We start from the raw sequence: 21,124 nt of genomic DNA, 5'->3' as shown, positions 1-21,124 counted from the left end.
GTCTGCTCAAATGATGGCTGAATGGGGCTCTGTTAATTCACACTGCTCCCCCTTCCCAGCTCTGGGACATTCAGCTGAGGTTGCAGGGAAGGCTAATGTCCACGCCCAGTTTTGTGGTGTGTGCCTGTTATTTGAAGCACTTCCGTCACACTGGGTTGTCTGGGGCAGCTCTGGGCTATGGGGCTGGCGATGGGCAGGAGTGTTTCCTGTCCACCAGGATGGTGGCTGTGAGCGGACACCCCCCTTTTCTTGGGAAGTTGTGTTGTTTAGTGAATTTTCTCAGCCACTGGATTATTGCCTTTTGTCTCAGAGCTCTCTTAGTTCTGCTCTTGACTTGACGTGCCCAAATTTCAATTCTTTGAAGCTTTCTGTATTGAGCTTCTTAGAGTAATTGTTTTAGAAAAAGCAAAAAGGATTTAAAAAAAAAAAACAAAAAAAAAAAAAAAAAAAAAAAAAAAGGCCCTCCTCAGAGATCAAATGGGTTATTGAAATGCTAATAGACAAAGCAACCAGGGCCATTAAGGAAAGGTGCCCTGGGCAGAGAGATCAGCCTTGCTTCGGGATTTGCATATGCGCCTCAAGGCCTGATCTCCGCCCTTCCCCTTTCTGTGTTCACCAGAACTCCAAAAATCCTCTGCTTTTACTTTGGAGCTTCTCGTGTTGTTTTCCTTCTATGCCCGTCTCCTCTCTGCTGGGCTGGCTGCTCTCAGAGTCTCTGGTGTCTGGCCTCAGTCTATCTATGGTTGGAGTTTGAATCAGTAGAATGAGTTTCCGATGAGAGCAGCCACTGCAATTCTCCCTTCTCCTTCCTGGAGCTGACAGCCCCTCCTCCCCCGGGACTGAGCCTGGCAGGGAGGGGCGCGGGTCCCCTGGCCGCAAAAACTTACAGATTTCGCTGATCTCAGCAGTTCCACGTTTTCATGAGTGTTGTATGAAGTATGCCCAAAGACAGATTGCTCTGTGGTGTCCAGTCCACGCAGTTCCTGGCTTTTTACCTACTTTCCTGGAGGAGTAACTAAAACCTGAATCAGTTTTATTCCATGTTTCCAGGAGTATATCCTCAAAGGAGTGGTCAATGCAGCCCTTGGCCAGGAAATGGGTTCAGTAAGTATGAAATCACTGCTGGTTCATAGTTTGCAAAGTTAGTGTGTATAAAAGATAAAAATGGATATCAAAGTACAATTAGCAATAAGCTTACAGATAGACTCTTCTTCAGTTCTTTTCATTTCTCCATATCCTTCAAACCAGATTCTATTATAAAAAGAATTCTATTATTTAGAGACAAAAAAAAACCAACCCACAACTGTAATCCTAAAAATTGCTGCTTTGTTTAAAAAGAGCCCCATCTTGAAACAGTGCTCATACCTAACAACAACAATATAGACAAATTATGCACAGCTTCATTCTTAATTGCTGTGACTCTTTTTTTAACCTCGGACTTCTCTGAGTTATAATTCTGACTTCTTTACAATGAGGATAATTATTTCTCTAGAAAAGCTTTTCATAAACACTAAAAACTATCTAAAAACGAACTCTTATTCCTCTTAATATGCCATATTAAGTTCTTTTTGTTAGTTAGTAGGATGTAAATAAATCTTGACATCCCTAGTTCACTCCACAGTCTCTCATATAGTAGACAGGCTGTAAATAGTTGTCAAATAAATAAATTAGTTTATTTAGTAAATACTCACTGTTATAACAGTAACTCCTACTGCAAGGTCTGATTTAAGGTAAGAGAGCGATAATAATTTGTTGAAAGAATGAATGAGTTCATTTAATTAATATACTATTAGGATAGAATTTGGGGATTGGATTTCTTTTTCTTTTTTACTATCTAACCTTGAATAGCTTTAACTCAGTTTCAAGTTATTTTCTAATTGCTTATGCTAGTAAGAATTAGTATTGTTTTTATCAAGATTCAAAACGAGTATATGTTAAATTCTGACAAATATATTGTAACTATAAAGTGTAATGCAAATAAAATATTTTTACCTTATTCCTATGTATCACCTCTGCTTTGTTTTTCAGAGGGACCATATGAAAATTGCCCAGCAGTTCTTCCAGTTGGTGGGAGGATCAGCTAGTGAATGTGGTATGTCTGAAATCTGAACTTACGAGCATAGTTCGTAATTGAATTTGAGTATATTGACTGGTGAAGTTTGATTCTTTGTCAAAGGGTACATCTGTTAGGCTTCCCATTATTAAAGGAGGGGAGGTCAGAAATAGGAGAAAATATTAGAAAGAGCGCTGTTCAACATGGATAAAGAGAATAAATTTGTTTTTAATTCCTGAGAGTTTTAAAATGTTAATTCAGTTTTAGTTTTGAAATGTTAGTTTTTTTTAATTTGTCAAGAGCTCTTTATATATTAACCTTTTGTCATGTTGCATTTTTTCCAGTGGGTCTTTTGCCTTTTAACTTTGCCTGTGGCATTTTTCCCATATAAAAATAATAAAAATTTTATTTAGTTAAGTTTTATCTTTTCTATAAGGATTTCTTACATGGGTATCAAGCTTAGAAATTCCTCTCTTTCCCCTTGGCTTCACTAGTAGACTTGTGGCTTTATTTTTATTATTATTTTTATTTTTTATTTTTTTATTTTGTTTACAATTGATGATGTCATAATTTAATTGGCAGAAATCTTTTCTTCATGGTACATAAATTAATGCAGCATCTTGGAATCAGTATCATCTTAGATTTGATGGAATAAAATATATTTACTGTACACAATCTTCATCCTTCTCAATCCTTAGAAATCTTTAAGAACAACAAAGGAAACCATTTGACCTAATGTCTTTTCATTCATTTTCTTATAAGCTTGTTCTGATAAGATGCTCTTAAAAAGTTGCATAGTTAAATAAACTTTGGGAATATGATATAATCTATCCATCTTTCGTATAACATGCAAGAATTCCAGCAAAACAAAACATTTTTAACTTTAACTCATTATTGTAAAAATTTATTTGGCTACAGAATCCCCCACACCACTGCCTCTTTCTTTCTTTTTTTTTTTTTTTCCATTGTTTTTAATTGTGAACTTTAACATGTGTGCATAACAGTGGTAACTTTCAAAGTATGATTTCACAAGTAGTTAAAGAGAAGTATCAAAGAATGTCATGGGTCACGTTCCCCAACTTCAGCCATTTCCATTATTGTAAAATATAACATATATACAGAAAGGTGTCATCTCTTGATGTATGGCTTGACAAGCAGTCATATAGGTAATTTCAAAAATTGTTATGGATTACAGTTCCACAATTTCAGTTCTTTTCTTATTGTGCAATACAAGGTATATACAGAAAAGTGAAGACCTTCAAGGCACAATTCAACAAGCAGCTATAGAACAAATCCCAAGGGATGCTATGGGCTGCAGTTCCACCATGTCATTTACCTCCTTCCAGCCATTCCAACACCCCAGCCTCCAAAAATATATATGTAATTATATAAAGTTTCAGTATTCACAGGCCTTTGTTCAATCTTACTTGTTTGTTGCCTCTCCTTCTCTCCCTTAATCTCTTTCTCCATCTTCAGGGATATCTAGGTAGTGAGCACTCTAACTTGTTCATATTAAAAGGGGTGTCAACCTATGGGGAAGAGGACCGCATCTAATAGTTGATCTTCAAAAGGCTGTTGCATGGTCTGTTAATTTCTGATGGATATAGTAGGAGCAAGTTCACAGAAATGTTGCTATATTAGGTAACTTTCTTGGGGTAAAGTAGGAACATGTTGGAAGTTAAGCAGTTATCTTAGGTTAGTTGTCTTTTTCTTACTCCCTTGTTATGGTCTCTTTGAAATGTTCTTTTATTGTATGTTTGTTTTCTTTTTAACTTTTTTTTCATACAGTTGATTTAAAAAAGAAGGGAAAGTTAAAAAAAAAAGAGAAAAACAAGAAAAAATGATGTAGTACCCCCTTGAGGAGCCTGTGGAGAATGCAGGGGTAGTCGCCTACCCCACCTCGATGGTTGCTAACATGACCACAGACATAGGGGACTGGTGGTTTGATGGGTTGAGCCCTCTACCGTAGGTTTTACCCTTGGGAAGACGGTTGCTGCAAAGGAGAGGCTAGGCCTCCCTATGGTTGTGCCTAAGAGCCTCCTCCCGAATGCCGCTTTGTTGCTCAGATGTGGCCCTGTCTCTCTAGCTAAGCCAAATTTGAAAGGTGAAATCACTGCCCTCCCCCCTACGTGGGATCAAACACCCAGGGGAGTGAATCTCCCTGGCAATGTGGAATATGACTCCCGGGGAGGAATGTAGACCTGGCATCGTGGGACGGAGAACATCTTCTTGACCAAAAGGGGGATGTGAAAGGAAATGAAATAAGCTTGAGTGGCAGAGAGATTCCAAAAGGAGCCGAGAGGTCACTCTGGTGGGCACTCTTACGCACACTTTAGACAACCCTTTTTAGGTTCTAAAGAATTGGGGTAGCTGGTGGTGGATACCTGAAACTATCAAACTACAACCCAGAACCCGTGAATCTCGAAGACAGTTGTATAAAAATGTAGCTTATGAGGGGTGACAATGGGATTGGGAAAGCCATAAGGACCACACTCCACTTTGTCTAGTTTATGGATGGATGAGTAGAAAAATAGGGGAAGGAAACAAACAGACAAAGGTACCCAGTGTTCTTTTTTACTTCAATTGCTCTTTTTCACTCTAATTATTATTCTTGTTATTTTTGTGTGTGTGCTAATGAAGGTGTCAGGGATTGATTTGGGTGATGAATGTACCACTATGTAATGGTACTGTGAAGAATCGAAAGTACGATTTGTTTTGTATGACTGCGTGGTATGTGAATATATCTCAATAAAATGAAGATTAAAAAAAAAAATATCTTACTAAAGAAAATCAACTTCCAAAATAAATGTTGATGATTTTGTTAAAAAAAAAAAAAAAAAAAAAGGCTGTTGCCTCTGAGTTTTAGGACTTGTCTGGTATAGGAACACTCTAGTGGATTTAAGTTTCTGAAGGATAAAACTTAGTGAGTACATCTTTTATAGAATATCAGGTAGGGACCTAGGTATTTGGGGACTACTTTTGGTAAGGGCATGGCATACTGTGGCCATCTGGGATATCTAGCTGGAGCTTGCATAAGAGAAACATCCAGGATAGCCTCTTGACTCTATTTGGGATCTCTCAGCCTCTGTGACCTCGCTTGTTACCTTTCTTTTTTCCCCTTTTTGGTCAAGTAGGCATTTTCAGTCCCTCACTGCCAGGGCCAGGCTCATTCCTGGGAATCATGTCCAACGTCACCAGGGAGATTCATTCCCTTGGGAGTCATGTCCCTCGGGGAGGGGAGGGGTTAATAAATTTATTTGCCCAGTTGGGCTTAGAGAAAGGGGCCATATCTGAGCAACAAAGAGGTTGCTTGGAGGCGCCTCTTAAGCATAATCAAAGGAGGGGTCAACCTCCTATTTACAACCCTAAAGTTCACAAGAGCAAGTCTCAAGTCAAGGGCTTGATTTATTAAGTAGTGGGTTCCTAACTTGACTTAATATATATTCTATCCCAAGATAAACAGTCTCTTACATTATCTTCACTTAGTTCTACAATCATCATCATTCTCAACTTTAAACAATTGTCATAATATAATACATCCCAGAGCTCTTACCAGCTGCTAATTATTCATCCCTAGTATTAGTGTAGAGTTGGTAAGATATTCCTATTAAATATAGCCATTAACATGTAATGGGTAGTTTTTCCATATACCACTCTGTTGTCAACCCTCTGCAGCAGTGTCATACCTTATGAATATATTATGCTAACACTTATTTAGGTTTGTGGTGCTACTCTGTGGGTTAGTTGCCTTTAACCATTTATGAACATGTTCACCTTCAATGCGTCACTGATTCTTTTTTTTTTTTTTTTTTTTTTTTAAATCATCATTTTATTGAGATATATTCACATACCACGCAGTCATACAAAACAAATTGTACTTTCGATTGTTTACAGTATCATTACATAGTTGTACATTCATCACCTAAATCAATCCCTGACACCTTCATTAGCACACACACAAAAATAACAAGAATAATAATTAGAGTGAAAAAGAGCAATTGAAGTAAAAAAGAACACTGGGTACCTTTGTCTGTTTGTTTCCTTCCCCTACTTTTCTACACATCCATCCATAAACTAGACAAAGTGGTGTTTGGTCCTTATGGCTTTCCCAATCCCATTGTCACCCCTCATAAGCTACATTTTTATACAACTGTCTTCGAGATTCATGGGTTCTGGGTTGTAGTTTGATAGTTTCAGGTATCCACCACCAGCTACCCCAATTCTTTAGAACCTAAAAAGGGTTGTCTAAAGTGTGCATAAGAGTGCCCACCAGAGTGACCTCTCGGCTCCTTTTGGAATCTCTCTGCCACTGAAGCTTATTTCATTTCCTTTCACATCCCCCTTTTGGTCAAGAAGATGTTCTCCGTCCCACGGTGCCAGGTCTACATTCCTCCCTGGGAGTCATATTCCACGTTGCCAGGGAGATTCACTTCCCTGGGTGTCTGATCCCACGTAGGGGGGAGGGCAGGCGTCACTGATTCTTAAAATCCCATTAACGAACCATAGTCACTCCTGACTATTCCCATGCCATTAAGATCACTCTCATTATCACATCTGTACATATTAGATTATTGTTCCCCCTTCATTAGGTTCTGACTATTTCTAGGTCCCCTATATTCTACATTTTAAGACACTTATTTACATTTTTCACAGAGTTCACATTAGTGGTAACATACAATATCTCTCTTTGTGTCTGGCTTACTTCACTCAGCATTATGTCTTCACGGTTCATCCATGTTGTCATATGTTTCACAACCTCGTTCCTTCTTACTGCCACGTAGTGTTCCATCATGCGTACATACCACATTTTGTTTATCCACTCATCTGTTGAAGGATACTTGGATTGTTTCCTTCTGTTGGAAATTGTGAACAATGCTGCTGTGAACATTGGTGTGCAAATATCTGTTCGTGTCACCACTTTCAGATCTTCTGGGTATATACCAAGAAGTGAAATTGCTGGATCATAGGGTAACTCGCGATTAGTTTTCTGAGGAACCACGAAACTGTCCTCCAGAGTGGTTGTACCATTATACAGCCCCACCAGCAATAAATAAAAGTTCCAATTTCTCCACATGCTCTTCAGCATTTGTTGTTTCCTGTTTGTTTAATTGGTGTGAAATGATATCTCATTGTGGTCTTGATTTGCATCTCCCTAATAGCAAGTGAAGGTGAACAATTTTTTTCATGTGTTTTTTAGCCATTTGTATTTCCTCTTCAGAGAAATGTCTTTTCATATCTTTTGCCCGTTTTATAATTGGGCTGTTTGTACTATTGTCGTTGAGTTGTAGGTTTTCTTTATATGTGAAAGATATCAATCTCACATCAGATACATGGTTTCCAAATATTTTTTCCCATTGAGTTGGCTGCCTCTTTACCTTTTTGACAAATTCTTTGAGGTGCAGAAGCTTTTAAGTTTGAGGAGTTCCCAGTTTTCTGTTCTTTCTTTCATTGCTTGTGCTTTGGGTATAAGGTCTAAGAAGTGACCTCCTAATACTAGGTCTTGAAGATGCTTCCCTACATTACCTTCTAGGAGTTTTATGGTACTGTCTATTGTATTGAGGTCTTTGATCCACTTTGAGTTAATTTTTGTGTAGGGTGTGAGGTAGGGGTCCTCTTTCATTCTTTTGGATATGGATGTCCAGTTCTCCCAGCCCCGTTTTTTGAAGAGACTGTTTTGTCCCAGTTCAGTAGATTTGGGGGCCATATCAAAATCAGTCGACCATAGGTCTAGGTGTCTATTTCCAAATTCTCAATTTGATTCCATTGATCGATATGTATATCTTTGTGCCAATATCATGCTGTTTTGATTACTGTGGCTTTATAATAAGCTTCAAAGTCAAGAAGTGTAAGTCCTCCCACTTCATTTTTCTCTTTTAGAATGTGTTTAGTAATTCAAAGCATCTTTCACTCCCAAATAAATTTTATAACTAGCTTTTCCAAGTCTGCAAAGTAGGTTACTGGAATTTTGATTGGAATTGCATTGAATCTGTAGATCAGTTTGGGTAGGATTAACGTCTTAATGATGTTTAGCCTTCTTATCCATGAACACGGAATATTTTTCTATCTGTTTAGATCCTCTTCTATTTCTTTTAGTAAAGTTAGATAATTTTCTGTGTAGAGGTCTTTTACATCCTTGGTGAAGTTTATTCCTAGGTACTTGATTTTTTTAGTTGCTACCGAGAATGGAATCTTTTTCTTGTGTGACTCTTCAGTTAGGTCATTTCTAGTTTATAGGAACTTAGTGACTTTTGTGCATTAATCTTATATCCCTCCACATTGCTAAATTTGTTTATTAGCTCAAGTAGCTTTGTAGTTGATTTATCAGGGTTTTCTAAATATAAGATCATATCATCTGCAAATGATGAGTTTTACTTCTTCCTTTCCAATTTGGGTGCCTTTTATTTCTTTGTCTTGCCGAATTGCTCTGGCTAGAACTTCTAGCACAATGTTGAATACAGTGGTGACAGCGGGCATCCTTGTCTCATTTCTGATCTTAGAGGGAAGGCTTTCAGTCTCTCACCATTGAGTACTATGCTGGCTGTGGAGTTTTTATGTATGCCCTTTATCATATTGAGGAAGTTTCCTTCAATTCCTACCTTTTGAAGTGTTTTAATCAAAAAAGGATGCTGGATTTTGTTGAATGCTTTTCAGCATCTATTGAGATGATCATTTGATTTTTTCCCTTTTGATTTGTTAATGTGTTATATTACATTGATTGATTTTCTTATGTTGAACCATCCTTGCATGCCTGGAATGAACCCCACTTGTTCATGGTGTATGATTTTTTAGTGTGTCTTTGGATTCAATTTGCAAGTATTTTGTTGAGAATTTTTGCATCTATATTCATTAGGGAGATTGGCCTGTAGTTTTCCTTTCTTTTATCATCTTTATCTTGTTTTGGTATTAGAGTGATATTGGCTTCATAAAATTAGGTAGTGTGTCCGGCGCTGCCCCGCTCGGTCCCCGGTTCCCGGCCGGCGAGGGGAAACAGGGAAGGAGAGAGAGAGATGCAGACTGCGCGAACTAACCTGGTCATGAATCACGACTCGAACCACACGGCAGTTGTGAAAGCAAGCCCTTTACTACAGCTAGATGAACATTCTGTGTTACTGGTTCCCACATGGGGCACGGCGCCTCGTGGGAGAGCAGCCTCGATGTGGCCGTCAGGCACGGCTCCTTGTGGGCTGTCTCACCCTACCCCGTCCGGGTAAGACCTTTTATACACAATTAACAACCAATAAGCTTCTAGGCTAGTATCGCGTATACAGGATTTCGATTGGTAGGAGCGGGTGGCGGATACATGCGTCACTATGCGGAAACAGGATGCAGGCGCCATCTTGGCTCACTCGATGGGCGGGGGTAACTCTAGAGCAGGCTGCAGCGCATACGCTAGGCCCGATTCGGGAGGCGGCTTTCCACATCTCCCCCTTTCTTATTTATTTTTGACCCAGTGTCTCCAGTGATGAGCGTGCTCCCGTGAACCCAAATGGTTCACAACCTCTTTGGTGCTTTGGGGAGTCTGGACTAGGCCTCAGCCATCCAGCGGCGGAGCCTCTAGCACCAACCAGAATGCTCACGTCATATGGAGACCGGAGAGTCCGTAAGCTGGAAGCAACGTGACTCTCCCTGCATTGCTTTGCCTGGCAACTGGGGAACAACGACGGGGGCAGGAACAGCAGTAACCAGAGTCGGGGGTGTCACTAGGTGTCTCTGTGCAATGGCTAGGGTCCAGTCTGGCCACAACTAGGACTCTGCCCTAGAGACCCACCTGAGACAAAATTATGACTACTGGTGTCGCCTTTTACACCCGAGAAACAGCCATGCGATTCGCTACAAATTTTGCTCCAAAGCGCCCCACCTGAGGCGACCAGGAAGGGGTATGGTTAATAAATCGGTCACTATCGGGGGTAACAGAGGTGGGAGTCATAGCCATCATAGTGGTAACACGCAATTGCTGCTGCGCTTGAAACAGGCGTTCTAGCAAACATTTAACAACGACTAATCCCACCAATAATCCCACTGCAATGAGGATCCAATTAGTTAAATTGGGCCAAGAGAACCAGGAAGAAACACTGTGCAATAGTTTCTGTAGAACCTCGCCTAACCCGGAGAGATCGACTTTAACGGGTTTTAACTTGATCCCCCCAATTGTGTCTAAACTAGATTCCACCTGTTGGGAGAGATTAACAAATTCAGGAAAATATGACCTTTTCAGCCAATCAGAGACTCTGGAAATGCTTCCGGTCACGTTGGCCCTGACAGGAGTGACACAGAGTCTAACCGTAAGCCACCGGGTGTCACATGTTTGCTGAAGCACTCTCCAGAGTCCATCTATTTCCAGTCCAAGTTCATCTATCTCCGCTTGGAGTTTCTGAATGGCCTGGAAATTTAAGTTCAGCATCTGATTGTGGCGGCGTAGCACGTCTCGGGTAAGGTTGACCAAGCCATTTACCGTTTCCATCGTTATGGCGAGCTGCCGATCTGTCCATGCTTGTAGCACAGCCTGCCCGATCGTTGGGACAAACAAAGAGGAAGCTACACTGGCAGCATTCGATAGCCATTCTTTTATGCCTCTTGGACGCCTAGACTTAGAGAAGGGGATATTGTTAAGTGAAACAACTTGAGAAACAGGGCCAACCCAGTCGGTTGCCTTGACGGGGAGCCAGACATAACTTGGGCGATACACTAGGATAGCGGGGCGGCGAGGCATCCGGGTCTTTGGAACGGTTGCAGACTGTAGGAGCAAGCCCTGGAAGGAAAAGGCACCTTTGAGTCTCCTTTTTACTCAAGATCCCTTCACAAGACTGGCGGCTCTTCCCTGTAACGTTAAGAAATTCAAGCAAGACTCCCTTACTTAACTCGCCATTACCAGTTTCACAAGTAGCATTCGCCGCAACTGTGGTGTTGACAACCTTGACAGAGAGGTTAGCAAAAGAGAGGATCAGTGTGTCATTGGTGAGGGGGAAGGACTCGTTGAAGCTTGTGGAGGGTCAGAAGGCAGGTGGTGGAGACCTAGAGACAGGGTAGGCGGGAGACCCAGCAGAGAATGGGGCCAGGGTCGGGGGATGATGCCACAGGCCCCAAAGACCACTCTCCTGCGCTACCACAGTTCCACTAAAAAGAAAAAGGCAGATTAGAAGGATTGCTATAGGAGAGCAAAGAACAGAGTTACCGATCCTCTTTTTGGGCAACCGCGGGGTGGTCAGTCCTACTATTATCGTCTTGTCGGTCGTCGCCATCATCAGCAGGGTCGGAGGCTTGGTCTAATGGTTCAGGTTGTATATTCGTTGGCGTTTCTGACAGCTGTTCCTTGGCTTCTTCAGGTGATGTCACGGTTCTCACCAGTCTTTCCGGAACCCACACTGGTTGACGTCCTGGTTCCTGGGGAAAAACACAAACAGAGCCTCTGGCCCAGCTGAGCACCGGGTCAGGGCCTTTCCACTGCCCCGACAGGACATCCTTCCAACGGACTAGACCTCTATGCGGAGGACTCGGGGTGGTGTGTTGCAGGGCAGGTGTCATTCCTTGTGAATTTTCGTTTAAAAAATTATATGTGAGCAAGGCTACAGACAGTCGAGCTTTTGGGGACAGGCCGTGGCCTATACCCTCTTTCTGTTTTTTAAGCAAGTCTTTGAGAGATCTGTGCGCTCTTTCAATGATTCCTTGCCCCTGAGGGTTATAGGGGATGCCATGTTTTAATTGGACATCCATGTTGTCACAAAATTTTTGGAAGGATTTACTAGTGTAGGCAGGCCCGTTATCCGTCTTTAACGTCTTTGGCTTACCCCAAGCTGCCCATGCAGCAAGGCAGTGTGCAATGACGTGGGAGACTCTTTCTCCTGGTTCAGCAGAGGCAAATAAAACTTGGGAGCATGTGTCCACCGACACATGTAAGTACTTGATCTTACCATACTCTGAATGATGAGTGACATCCATCTGCCAAGTATCCCCTGGGGTGAGACCCCTAGGGTTGACCCCAACCGAGGGGACTGCTCTCTGCTCTGCACAATTGTTGCAGGCTCGGACAATATCTCGAGCAGCTGCACGTGGTATGCTGAACCGCTTAGCTAGGGTACCTGCATTGATGTGAAACTTGGCATGGAATTCTCGGGCTTGTTGATACGGTACCAGCGTCGGAAAGATGTGCAGCTGTCGAGTGGCTACATCTGCGCTATGGTTCCCCTGGGCCATAGGGCCAGGCAAACCTGTGTTGGCTCTAATATGGGTTATGTAAAAAGGGTGTTGCCTGGTCCATATAACCTCCTGTAGTTTGGCAAAGAACGTCCTTACTGTAGAGGAATGTTTAACAATGCCCACCGTTTCTAAAATTTGTACAGAGTTCACAACATAAGCAGAATCCGAGACGACATTTAAGGGCTCGGAAAGGCTTTCCAGGACTGCAATGATAACCTGCAGTTCTACCCATTGAGGCTTTTGTGGTTGGAAGAGCACTGTTTTAGGAGTGTCCCCCTCCACACAATACGCCCCTGTTCCAGAGCTGGAGCCGTCCGTGTATACGGTGGGGGCGCCTGCTAGTGGCCTAGGAGAGGTTACTTTGGGAAAAATCACTGGGTGCCGGGTGACAAACTGCAAGAGAGGAGCCTTAGGGAACTGATTGTTAATGGGACCAAGAAATGTACACCGGAGAATGGCCCATTGATCTATGCATCCGGTGAGTATCTCAAGCTGCTGGGAAGAATAAGGCACCCTGAGATTTTTGGGCTGCTGACCGAAATGCTGCACAGCCCTTTTAATGCATTCTAGGGCCAAGTCTGCAACCGCTGTAGGATAGTGCTCTAGGACTTTTTTGGGGGAAACTCCAGGGTGGACCCAGAGCAGCGGCCCCCGCTGCCACAGTACCGCAGTGGGCTGTAATTCTGTCGGCAGCACGCAGGCTTCAAAAGGCTCATCAGGGTCTATTCTCTTCAATGCAGCGCCACTGAGCGCCTGTTCCACCTGGCATAGTGCTCGCCTTGCCTCTGGAGTGAAGCTTCGAGGTGAGTTTATATTAGAATCCCCCTTCAACAGGTCGAACAAAGGTGTTAGTTTGACATTGGGTATTTTTAGGTATGGACGGATCCAATTGATATCCCCCATGAGTTTTTGTAGATCATTGAGAGTGTGTATATTGTCTAGCCTGAGAGACACCTTTTGGGGGGAAACATGAGTGGGTGCGACTTTCGCCCCCAGGAAAGTGGTAATGTCAGTCATTTGGATTTTTTCAGGGGCAATCTCTAGGTTAGCTTCTCTAAGACTAAGGACTAAATGTGACAAAACTGTTTTAAGAAGATCTGTGTCTCTATGGGCTAAGAGAATGTCATCCATATAATGGATGATTTTCACTTGAGGGAACTGCTGCCGAGTGCTAGCTAGCTTCGCAGCGACATACAGCTGGCACATGGTAGGACTATTAGCCATGCCTTGGGGCAGGACTGTCCATTCAAAGCGTTGACAGGGCTCCTCTTGATTACTAGAGGGCACAGTAAAGGCAAACTTAGGGGTGTCTTCAGGGTGGAGCGGAATAGAAAAGAAGCAATCTTTCAGATCTATGATGAAAATCGACCAGTGCTCCGGTAATGCCGAGAGGAGGGGCAGTCCCATCTGAACGGGCCCTAAAGGCTCCATGCAATCGTTAATAGCTCTTAGATCATGTAGCAGTCTCCATTTACCAGATTTCTTTTTTATTACGAATATAGGGGTGTTCCACGGTGACGTGGAAGGGGCGAATGTTGTGAAAGGGTTCCATCTCCAGAAATGTCTCCCACCACTACCTAATGGCAAAGGGTCCTGAGGGCCTGTATACTCGGGCGGGGGGTACGGCAAAGGTTGCCCCTCCCCTGACCGACCCATCGGGGTTTCCGGGTCTGGCAGCAAAGGATAATTACATTTACTGGGCATGGCCACTAGAGGGAGCTCTCGGCAAGGTCCTTTGGTGGGACCGCCCAAGGCGTCAGTTGGGAGCTGGGGTGTCCCTGGGGGTACAGCGGTAGACACTGGCGGGGCGGAAGGCCGCACGGGTGTGGCGGGAGGCTCCTCCCACTCAATTAGCGGGGATGCTTCCGCCTTCTCGTCAGTATCGCTATCTGACTCTGAGTCAGAGTCACTGGACTCCGGCGGTTTGCCCTTACAGGAGCCGTCCGCTGACGAAACTGACTGGGTTTCTTGGAGCGCGCACCGTGCTTCTTGCAAGACAGAGGACGGGCTTAGGCCGGTAGCCGATTCTAGTTCAAGGACCGCACGGACGGTCTCCCATATGGGTACTAGAATCGGGTCCATACACACGCCCATCTGGCGCGCTCGGTCTATGTCGCGACCGAGCTTCATCCAAGAGGGTAGGCTAAGGCTGCCGGTGCAGGCAAACCAAGGGGCAAAAGTATCAACATCATCAAGAAAACGCTGAAGGGAGCTTTTCCTGACCGAGATACCCCGTTGTTTCAAAAGGTTCTTTAAGGGAGCTAAGAGAGGTGAACTTCCGGACTGCCCCATGATTGCAGTCGGCACTATACTTCAGTCACTCGGAGAGCTCTTCCGAGTCCCCCGGGGTCACCTGAAAACCCACGGGCCCTAACTATCATGTAATAAGACGCACTCACCTTCTCGCGTTGATCAGGCGCGGGAAGTCCGCCGTAAGCTCGACGCGCAGCGCTGCTCTCCTCACAGAGGGACCGTCGAGAGCGAGGCAGGAGGAGGAGCTTCCCCGTACGGGCCACCACTTGTCCGGCGCTGCCCCGCTCGGTCCCCGGTTCCCGGCCGGCGAGGGGAAACAGGGAAGGAGAGAGAGAGATGCAGACTGCGCGAACTAACCTGGTCATGAATCACGACTCGAACCACACGGCAGTTGTGAAAGCAAGCCCTTTACTACAGCTAGATGAACATTCTGTGTTACTGGTTCCCACACGGGGCACGGCGCCTCGTGGGAGAGCAGCCTCGATGTGGCCGTCAGGCACGGCTCCTTGTGGGCTGTCTCACCCTACCCCGTCCGGGTAAGACCTTTTATACACAATTAACAACCAATAAGCTTCTAGGCTAGTATCGCGTATACAGGATTTCGATTGGTAGGAGCGGGTGGCGGATACATGCGTCACTATGCGGAAACAGGATGCGGGCGCCATCTTGGCTCACTCGATGGGCGGGGGTAACTCTAGAGCAGGCTGCAGCGCATACGCTAGGCCCGATTCGGGAGGCGGCTTTCCACAGTAGTGTTCCATTTTCTTCAATTTTTTAAAGAGTATAAGTAGGAATGGTGTCAGTTCTTTTTGAAAAATTTGGTAGAATTCCCCTGTGAAGCCATCTGGCCCTAGGCTTTTATTTGTAGGAAGCTTTTTGATGACTGATTGGATCTCTTTGCTTGTGAATGTTTTGTTGAGGTCTTCTATATATTCTCTAGTCAGTCTAGGTTGTTCATGTGTTTGCAGGAAATTATCCATTTCCTCTGAATTATCTAGGTTGTTGGCATACAGTTGTTCATAGTATACTCTTAGGATTTTTCAGATTTCTTTGGGATCCACAGAAATGTCCCCTCCCTCATTTATTATTTTGTTTATTTGGGTCTTCTCTCTTTTCGACTCTGTCAGTCTAGCTAAGGGCTTGTCAATCTTGTTGATCTTCTCAACGAACCAACTTTTCATTTTATTTGTTCTCTCTAATTTTTTTTGTTGTTCTCCATATAATTTATTGCTTTAATCCTTCTTAGTTCTTTTCTCTGTTTGCTTCAGGATTAGTTTGCTGGTCATTTTCTAGCTTCTTCAGTTCTTCCATTAGTTCTTTGATTTTAGCTTTTTCTTCCTTTTTAATGCATGCATTTAGAGCTATAAATTTCCCCCTCAATACTGCCTTTGCTGCATCCTATAAGTTTTGATATGCTGTGTCCTTGTTTTCATTCGTCTATAGATATTTAGCAATTTCTCTTGCAATTTCTTCTTAGACCCACTGATTGTTAAGAAGTGTTTTGTTTAACCTCCAGATATTTGTGAATGTTCTAGATCTTTGAAGGTTATTGACTTCTAGTTTTATTCCACTCTGATCAGAGAATGTGCTTTGAATAATTTCCGTTTTTTCAAATTTATTGAGGCTTGTTTTATGCCCCAGCATATGATCTGTTTTGGAGAAAGTTCCATGAGCACTAGAGAAGAATGTATATCCTGGTGATTTGGGATGTAATGCTCTATATGTCTGTTAAGGCTAATTCATTTATCACATTGTTTAGATTCTGTTTCCTTATTGGTCCTCTGTCTGGTTGATCTATCTATAGGAGATAGTGATGTATTGAAGTGTCCCACAATTATTGTGAAAACATCTATTGCTTCCTTCAGTTTTGACAATGTTTGTCTCATGTACTTTGGAGCACCTTGACTGGGTGCATAAACATTTATGGTTGTTATTTCTTCTTGATGAATCGTCTCTTTTATTATTATATAATGTCCTTCTTTGTCTCATATGACATTCTTGCATTTAAATTCTCTTTTATCTGAAATTAATATTGCTACCCCTGCTTTCTTTGGGCTGTAGCTTGCATGGAATATTTTTTTCCCAGCCTTTCACTTTGAATTTTTTTGGGTGGCTGGGTCTAAGATGAGTCTCTTGTAAGCAACATATTGATGGTTCATATTTTGTAATCCATTCTGCAAATCTATATATTTTACTTGGAGAGTTTAATCCATTTACATTCAGTGTTTTTACTGTGAAGGCAATTATTGAATCAGCCATCTTATCCTTTGGTTTTTATTTGTCAGATTTATTTCTCCCCCCTCTCTCTTTATTTCCTCTAAGGTACCCTTTACTGAAACGCTTCAGGTCCGTGCCCTTCTCCAGACCTCTTTCTTCTTTCTTTTTTTTCTCAGCCAGTAGAGCTCCCTTTAGTATTTCTTGTAGGGCAGATCTCTTGTTAGCAAATTCTCTCAGCATTTGTTTGTCTGTGAAAATTTTAAGCTCTTCCTCAATTTTGAAGGAGAGCTTTGCTGGGTAAAGAATTCTTGGCTAGCAATTTTTCTCTTTCAGAATTTTAAATTATGTCATACCACTGCCTTCTCGCCTCCCTGGTGCTCCCTGAGTAGTCACTACTTAGTCTTATGTTGTTTTTCTTGTATGTGGTGAATATGGTCTCTCTTGCTGATTTTAAAACTTTCTCCTTCTCTTCAGCATTTGACAGTCTGATCAGAATATATCTCAGAGTGGGTTTATTTGGATTTATTCTATTTTGAGTTTGTTGGGTGTCTTTTATTTGCATATGTATATGGTTTAGCAGGGTTGGGCAATTTTCCCCAACAATTTCTTTGAATACTCTTCCTATTCCTTTACCCTCCTCTTCCCCTTCTGGAACACCAGTGATTCTTATATTTGCGAGCTTCATGTTTTCCATCATTTCCCTGAGATCCGTTTCAAATTTTTTCAATTTTTTTCACCATTCATTCTTTTGTGCTTTCATTTTCCATCACACTATCTTTGAGTTTGCTAATTCATTCCTCTCCTTCTTCAAATGCAATGTTATGTGTCTCAAGAATCTTTTTAATTTGGTCAGCAGTATCTTTTATTTCTATAAGATCCATTATTTTTTTATTTACTCTTGCAAATTCTTCTTTATGCTCTTCTAGGGTCTTCTTCATGCCATTTATATCCTGAGCCATGATATTGATGTTTGTGAGTACTTCTTTGATTAATTGCTCCAAGTTCTGTGTCTTCTCTGGTTTTTTAATTTGGGCATTTAGGTTATCGTATCTTCTGGTTTCTTCATATGCTTTATAATTTTCTGTTGTTTTTAGCCTCTTGGCATTTGCTTATCTCGATAGGGTTGTTTTAGGATATGCAGGCTTATTTGAAAATTTATCTATAATTTGACAGAGCTACAGCTTGGTGGAGTGCACTGTCCCTGACCTACCAGCAGATGGTGCTCCCAAGCCAACTCTTAAACTGAATCCAGTTCTCCCCAACTTCATCTTTGCACTGAGTAGGGGCCCAAACCATGTGGAGGTCCAATCAGTGCATCAATTTTCTGTGTGCAGTGGGGACCGCCAGCCCTATGGGTGGAGGGCATGCCCTGTGCATTTTGGCAGGGAGTCCACTTCAGGACACAGTGGTTCCAGCTGTTCCAGGGCTCCGGGTGGAGTACCCTGGGGATGTAGACCTGCACATATCACCCTCCAGCTCAGATTCCTCACTGTCCCTCTCTGCCATGGGCCCATGAATCCCTGGGATTGGGGGAGGGCTCCTGGCACTTCCATGCAGCACCACTGCTCCTAGGCTGTGCACACTGTGTGCTTCCATGGAGGAAGAGTGGGCTCTGTCACAGGCCCACCAAATCCCAGGCTCCCTCAAGGAAGGTCTCGGCCGCAGCACTATGAAGGGGTGTCTCCCAGCCAGCTGCAAAGATGGCTACTCAGGACGTGGAAACTAGCCCCTTCCACTATCATCTGCCTGCTACAAAGGCTATTCCCTGGCACAGGGGCTCTTGACTTTAGGTCTGTGAAGGGTTATCACCCACACCAGGTACTCAAGAGGGTGCCTAGGGCATGAAAGGGTACTCCCCGCCGCACTCAACTGTGGCTCTAGCTGCCTGTTCTCTGGCGGCTTTCTGGGCTGAACACTCACCATTCTCCGAACGCAGCCTCTCAGTTTCTCCAGTACACAGCCACTATGGGTGTAGAAGTCCCTGCCCAGCTGGTGGAACCCTGAAACCACTGTTCTGGAGCACTTTCTGTCCTTTATCTAGTGTTTCTCATGGAGGAGAATTTTGCTCTGTCTCTCCTAATCCACTATCTTCCATTTTTATTAAAACCTTGATATTATCAGTCAATATTCAGCATAAGCTTTGAAAAAGGGCTCTAAAAAGGACGGTAATCAGCCAGTCTGCGCTATTATGGCTGCCTGTAGTATTGTCTATGGCTGATAACTGTTCTCATTAATCATTGTTCATGCTAAACTTGTTATTAAATATTTTTATAACCTCTGGATATTCATTTTCTTTCAAATGTTTAGCTAACACCATTTATTGAATTCATTCATTCATGCATCAAAATTTATTCAGGAGGTGGGGATACATCAGTGAATCGTTTACAATCAAAAACCCCCTAACTTTGAATAACTTACAATCTGGTGGGGACAGACTGACAATAAGCATAATAAATAAAGAAGTATACAGTTTATCAGACTGTGTTAAGTGCTATGGAAAAAAAATTGAACAGGGCAAAGGGGATTGGGAGTGCCAGTAGCAAGGGTGTGAATTAAAGTAATCCTCTGCTGCCTCAAATAGAAATCTGATATCAGACAAAAAGTTGTATCAGCGTTCAGGTGGTTCCATGGCAAATTACTTCTGCCTTTGAGATCAGAAGTGCTGGGTTGTCCTAGGCAGTTGATGATAGAAACCAGGTCACATTAATTGAATCTGGCCAATACTGTTGCCTGTATACCTACAGGGCATTTGTTCCTCTTGGACTCTTGGGAGTTAACCCCCAGAGAGATTACTGGTCAGTCTCAAGTACCCTGACATCCATTTTGCTAGGTTTTGGTCCACTGAACAGAATCTATCATTTCAAAATCTGGAAAGGTGTCTCAGAAAATATTCCTATCTCTAAGTTATAAAATAATTCTTTCAGCTACAGAAAACTTTTAGTTCCATGAGTATATGTGGTTTCTTTTTCCTCTCCATTCAGACACAATACCAGGGAGGCAGTGCATGGCTTCCTGCTTCTTCCTACTTAAGCAATTTGATGATGTCTTGATTTACCTCAACTCATTTAAGGTTAGTATTTAGAAGTTTTTATAAATGACTTGGTATGTGAAATACTATATAATGTGTCAAAGAAGATAATAGGTTTGGAGAGCTGGTCTTTTTATGTGGTGGCATTACTGACATCAGCTAATTACTTAAGACTTTTTATGTTTACCTGGTTTAACTGATATTTTTATATTTTACATATTCTTACTCAATATAACCTGTTCTTGGGCTGTTTTTCAGAGTTACTTCTATAATGATGACATCTTTAACTTTAATTATGCACAAGCCAAAGCAGCAACAGGCAATACTAGTGAAGGTGAAGAGGTAGGTACTTATTTTTTTTTTCTGTAATAATTTTTCTTATTTTGAAATAATTTCAAACTTAGAGGACAGTTTCAAAAATAAAAACCCATACAAAGAATTCCAACATACCCCCACCCAGATACCCAGATCCACTAACTTTTAACCTTTTGTCACATTTGCCATATCATTCTATTTATCCATCTGTCAATCTGTCTACCTAACTCTCTCTTCATCTATTTTCTAAATATTTGAGAGTAGGTTGTATACTTCATGCTCCTTGAACACTTAATATTTCCATGTGTATTTCCTAAGAACAAGAATATTCACTTATGTAACCACCATAAATAGAGTTATCAAGTTTAAGAAATTTAACATTGATATAAAGCTTATAGTCTATATTCCAGTTTTTTCATAAGTCCCAGTAATGTACTTCTGGACCTTTTCACCTTCATTGTTAGATCCATTCCAGGATCATGTGTTGCATTTAGTTGTTATTGTCTCTTTAGTATCAGTCTCTTTTTTAAAATTGTGAAAAAATATATACCCATCTCAGCCACTTTCAAGCATATCACTCAGTGCAATTAATCACATTCACAGTGTTGTGCTACCTCTCCAGCACCCATTGCCAGAACTCTCCCATCAACACAAGCAGAAAACCTGAACCCATTATGTATCAACTCCCCATTCTCCCGTCCCTCCACACACCAATAACCTGTGGTCAACATTCTGTCTGTATAAATTTGCATATTCTAGCTGTTGCATGTAAGGGGAATCTTACAATATTTATCCTTTTGTGTCTGGCTTATTTACTCAGCATGATGTCTTCAAGGATCATGCATGTTATAGCATGTATCAGAACTCCATTCTTTTTTCAGGCTGAGTAATATTCCATGGTATGTATACACCACATTTTGTTTATCTATTCATTTGCTAATGGACATGTGGTTTGCTTGCACCTTTTGGCTTTGTGAATAATGCTGCTGTGAACGTTGGTGTATAAATATCTGCCAAGTCCCTGGTGTATACCTAAAAGTAGCATTGCTAGGTCACATGGTCAT

General features: G+C 42.3%; 1 protein-coding gene across 1 annotated transcript in view; it reads left to right on the top strand.

Annotated features, from left to right (window-relative positions):
• Positions 1 to 21,124, top strand: part of TTC26 (tetratricopeptide repeat domain 26) — a 112,692-nt gene that overhangs the window by 77,683 nt on the left and 13,885 nt on the right. Inside the window, exons 11-14 of the mRNA XM_037836061.1 lie at positions 1,051 to 1,104; positions 2,029 to 2,092; positions 19,699 to 19,787; positions 20,004 to 20,087. Of these exons, the coding sequence (XP_037691989.1) occupies positions 1,051 to 1,104; positions 2,029 to 2,092; positions 19,699 to 19,787; positions 20,004 to 20,087 (291 nt within the window). The remainder of the gene's footprint in view (positions 1 to 1,050; positions 1,105 to 2,028; positions 2,093 to 19,698; positions 19,788 to 20,003; positions 20,088 to 21,124) is intronic.

This window comes from Choloepus didactylus, chromosome 5 (assembly GCF_015220235.1).
Source record: "Choloepus didactylus isolate mChoDid1 chromosome 5, mChoDid1.pri, whole genome shotgun sequence".
Taxonomy (NCBI): Eukaryota; Metazoa; Chordata; class Mammalia; order Pilosa; family Megalonychidae; genus Choloepus; species Choloepus didactylus.
Note: the sequence above shows the minus strand (reverse complement) of the source record. Positions and strands in the feature narration are given on the sequence as shown.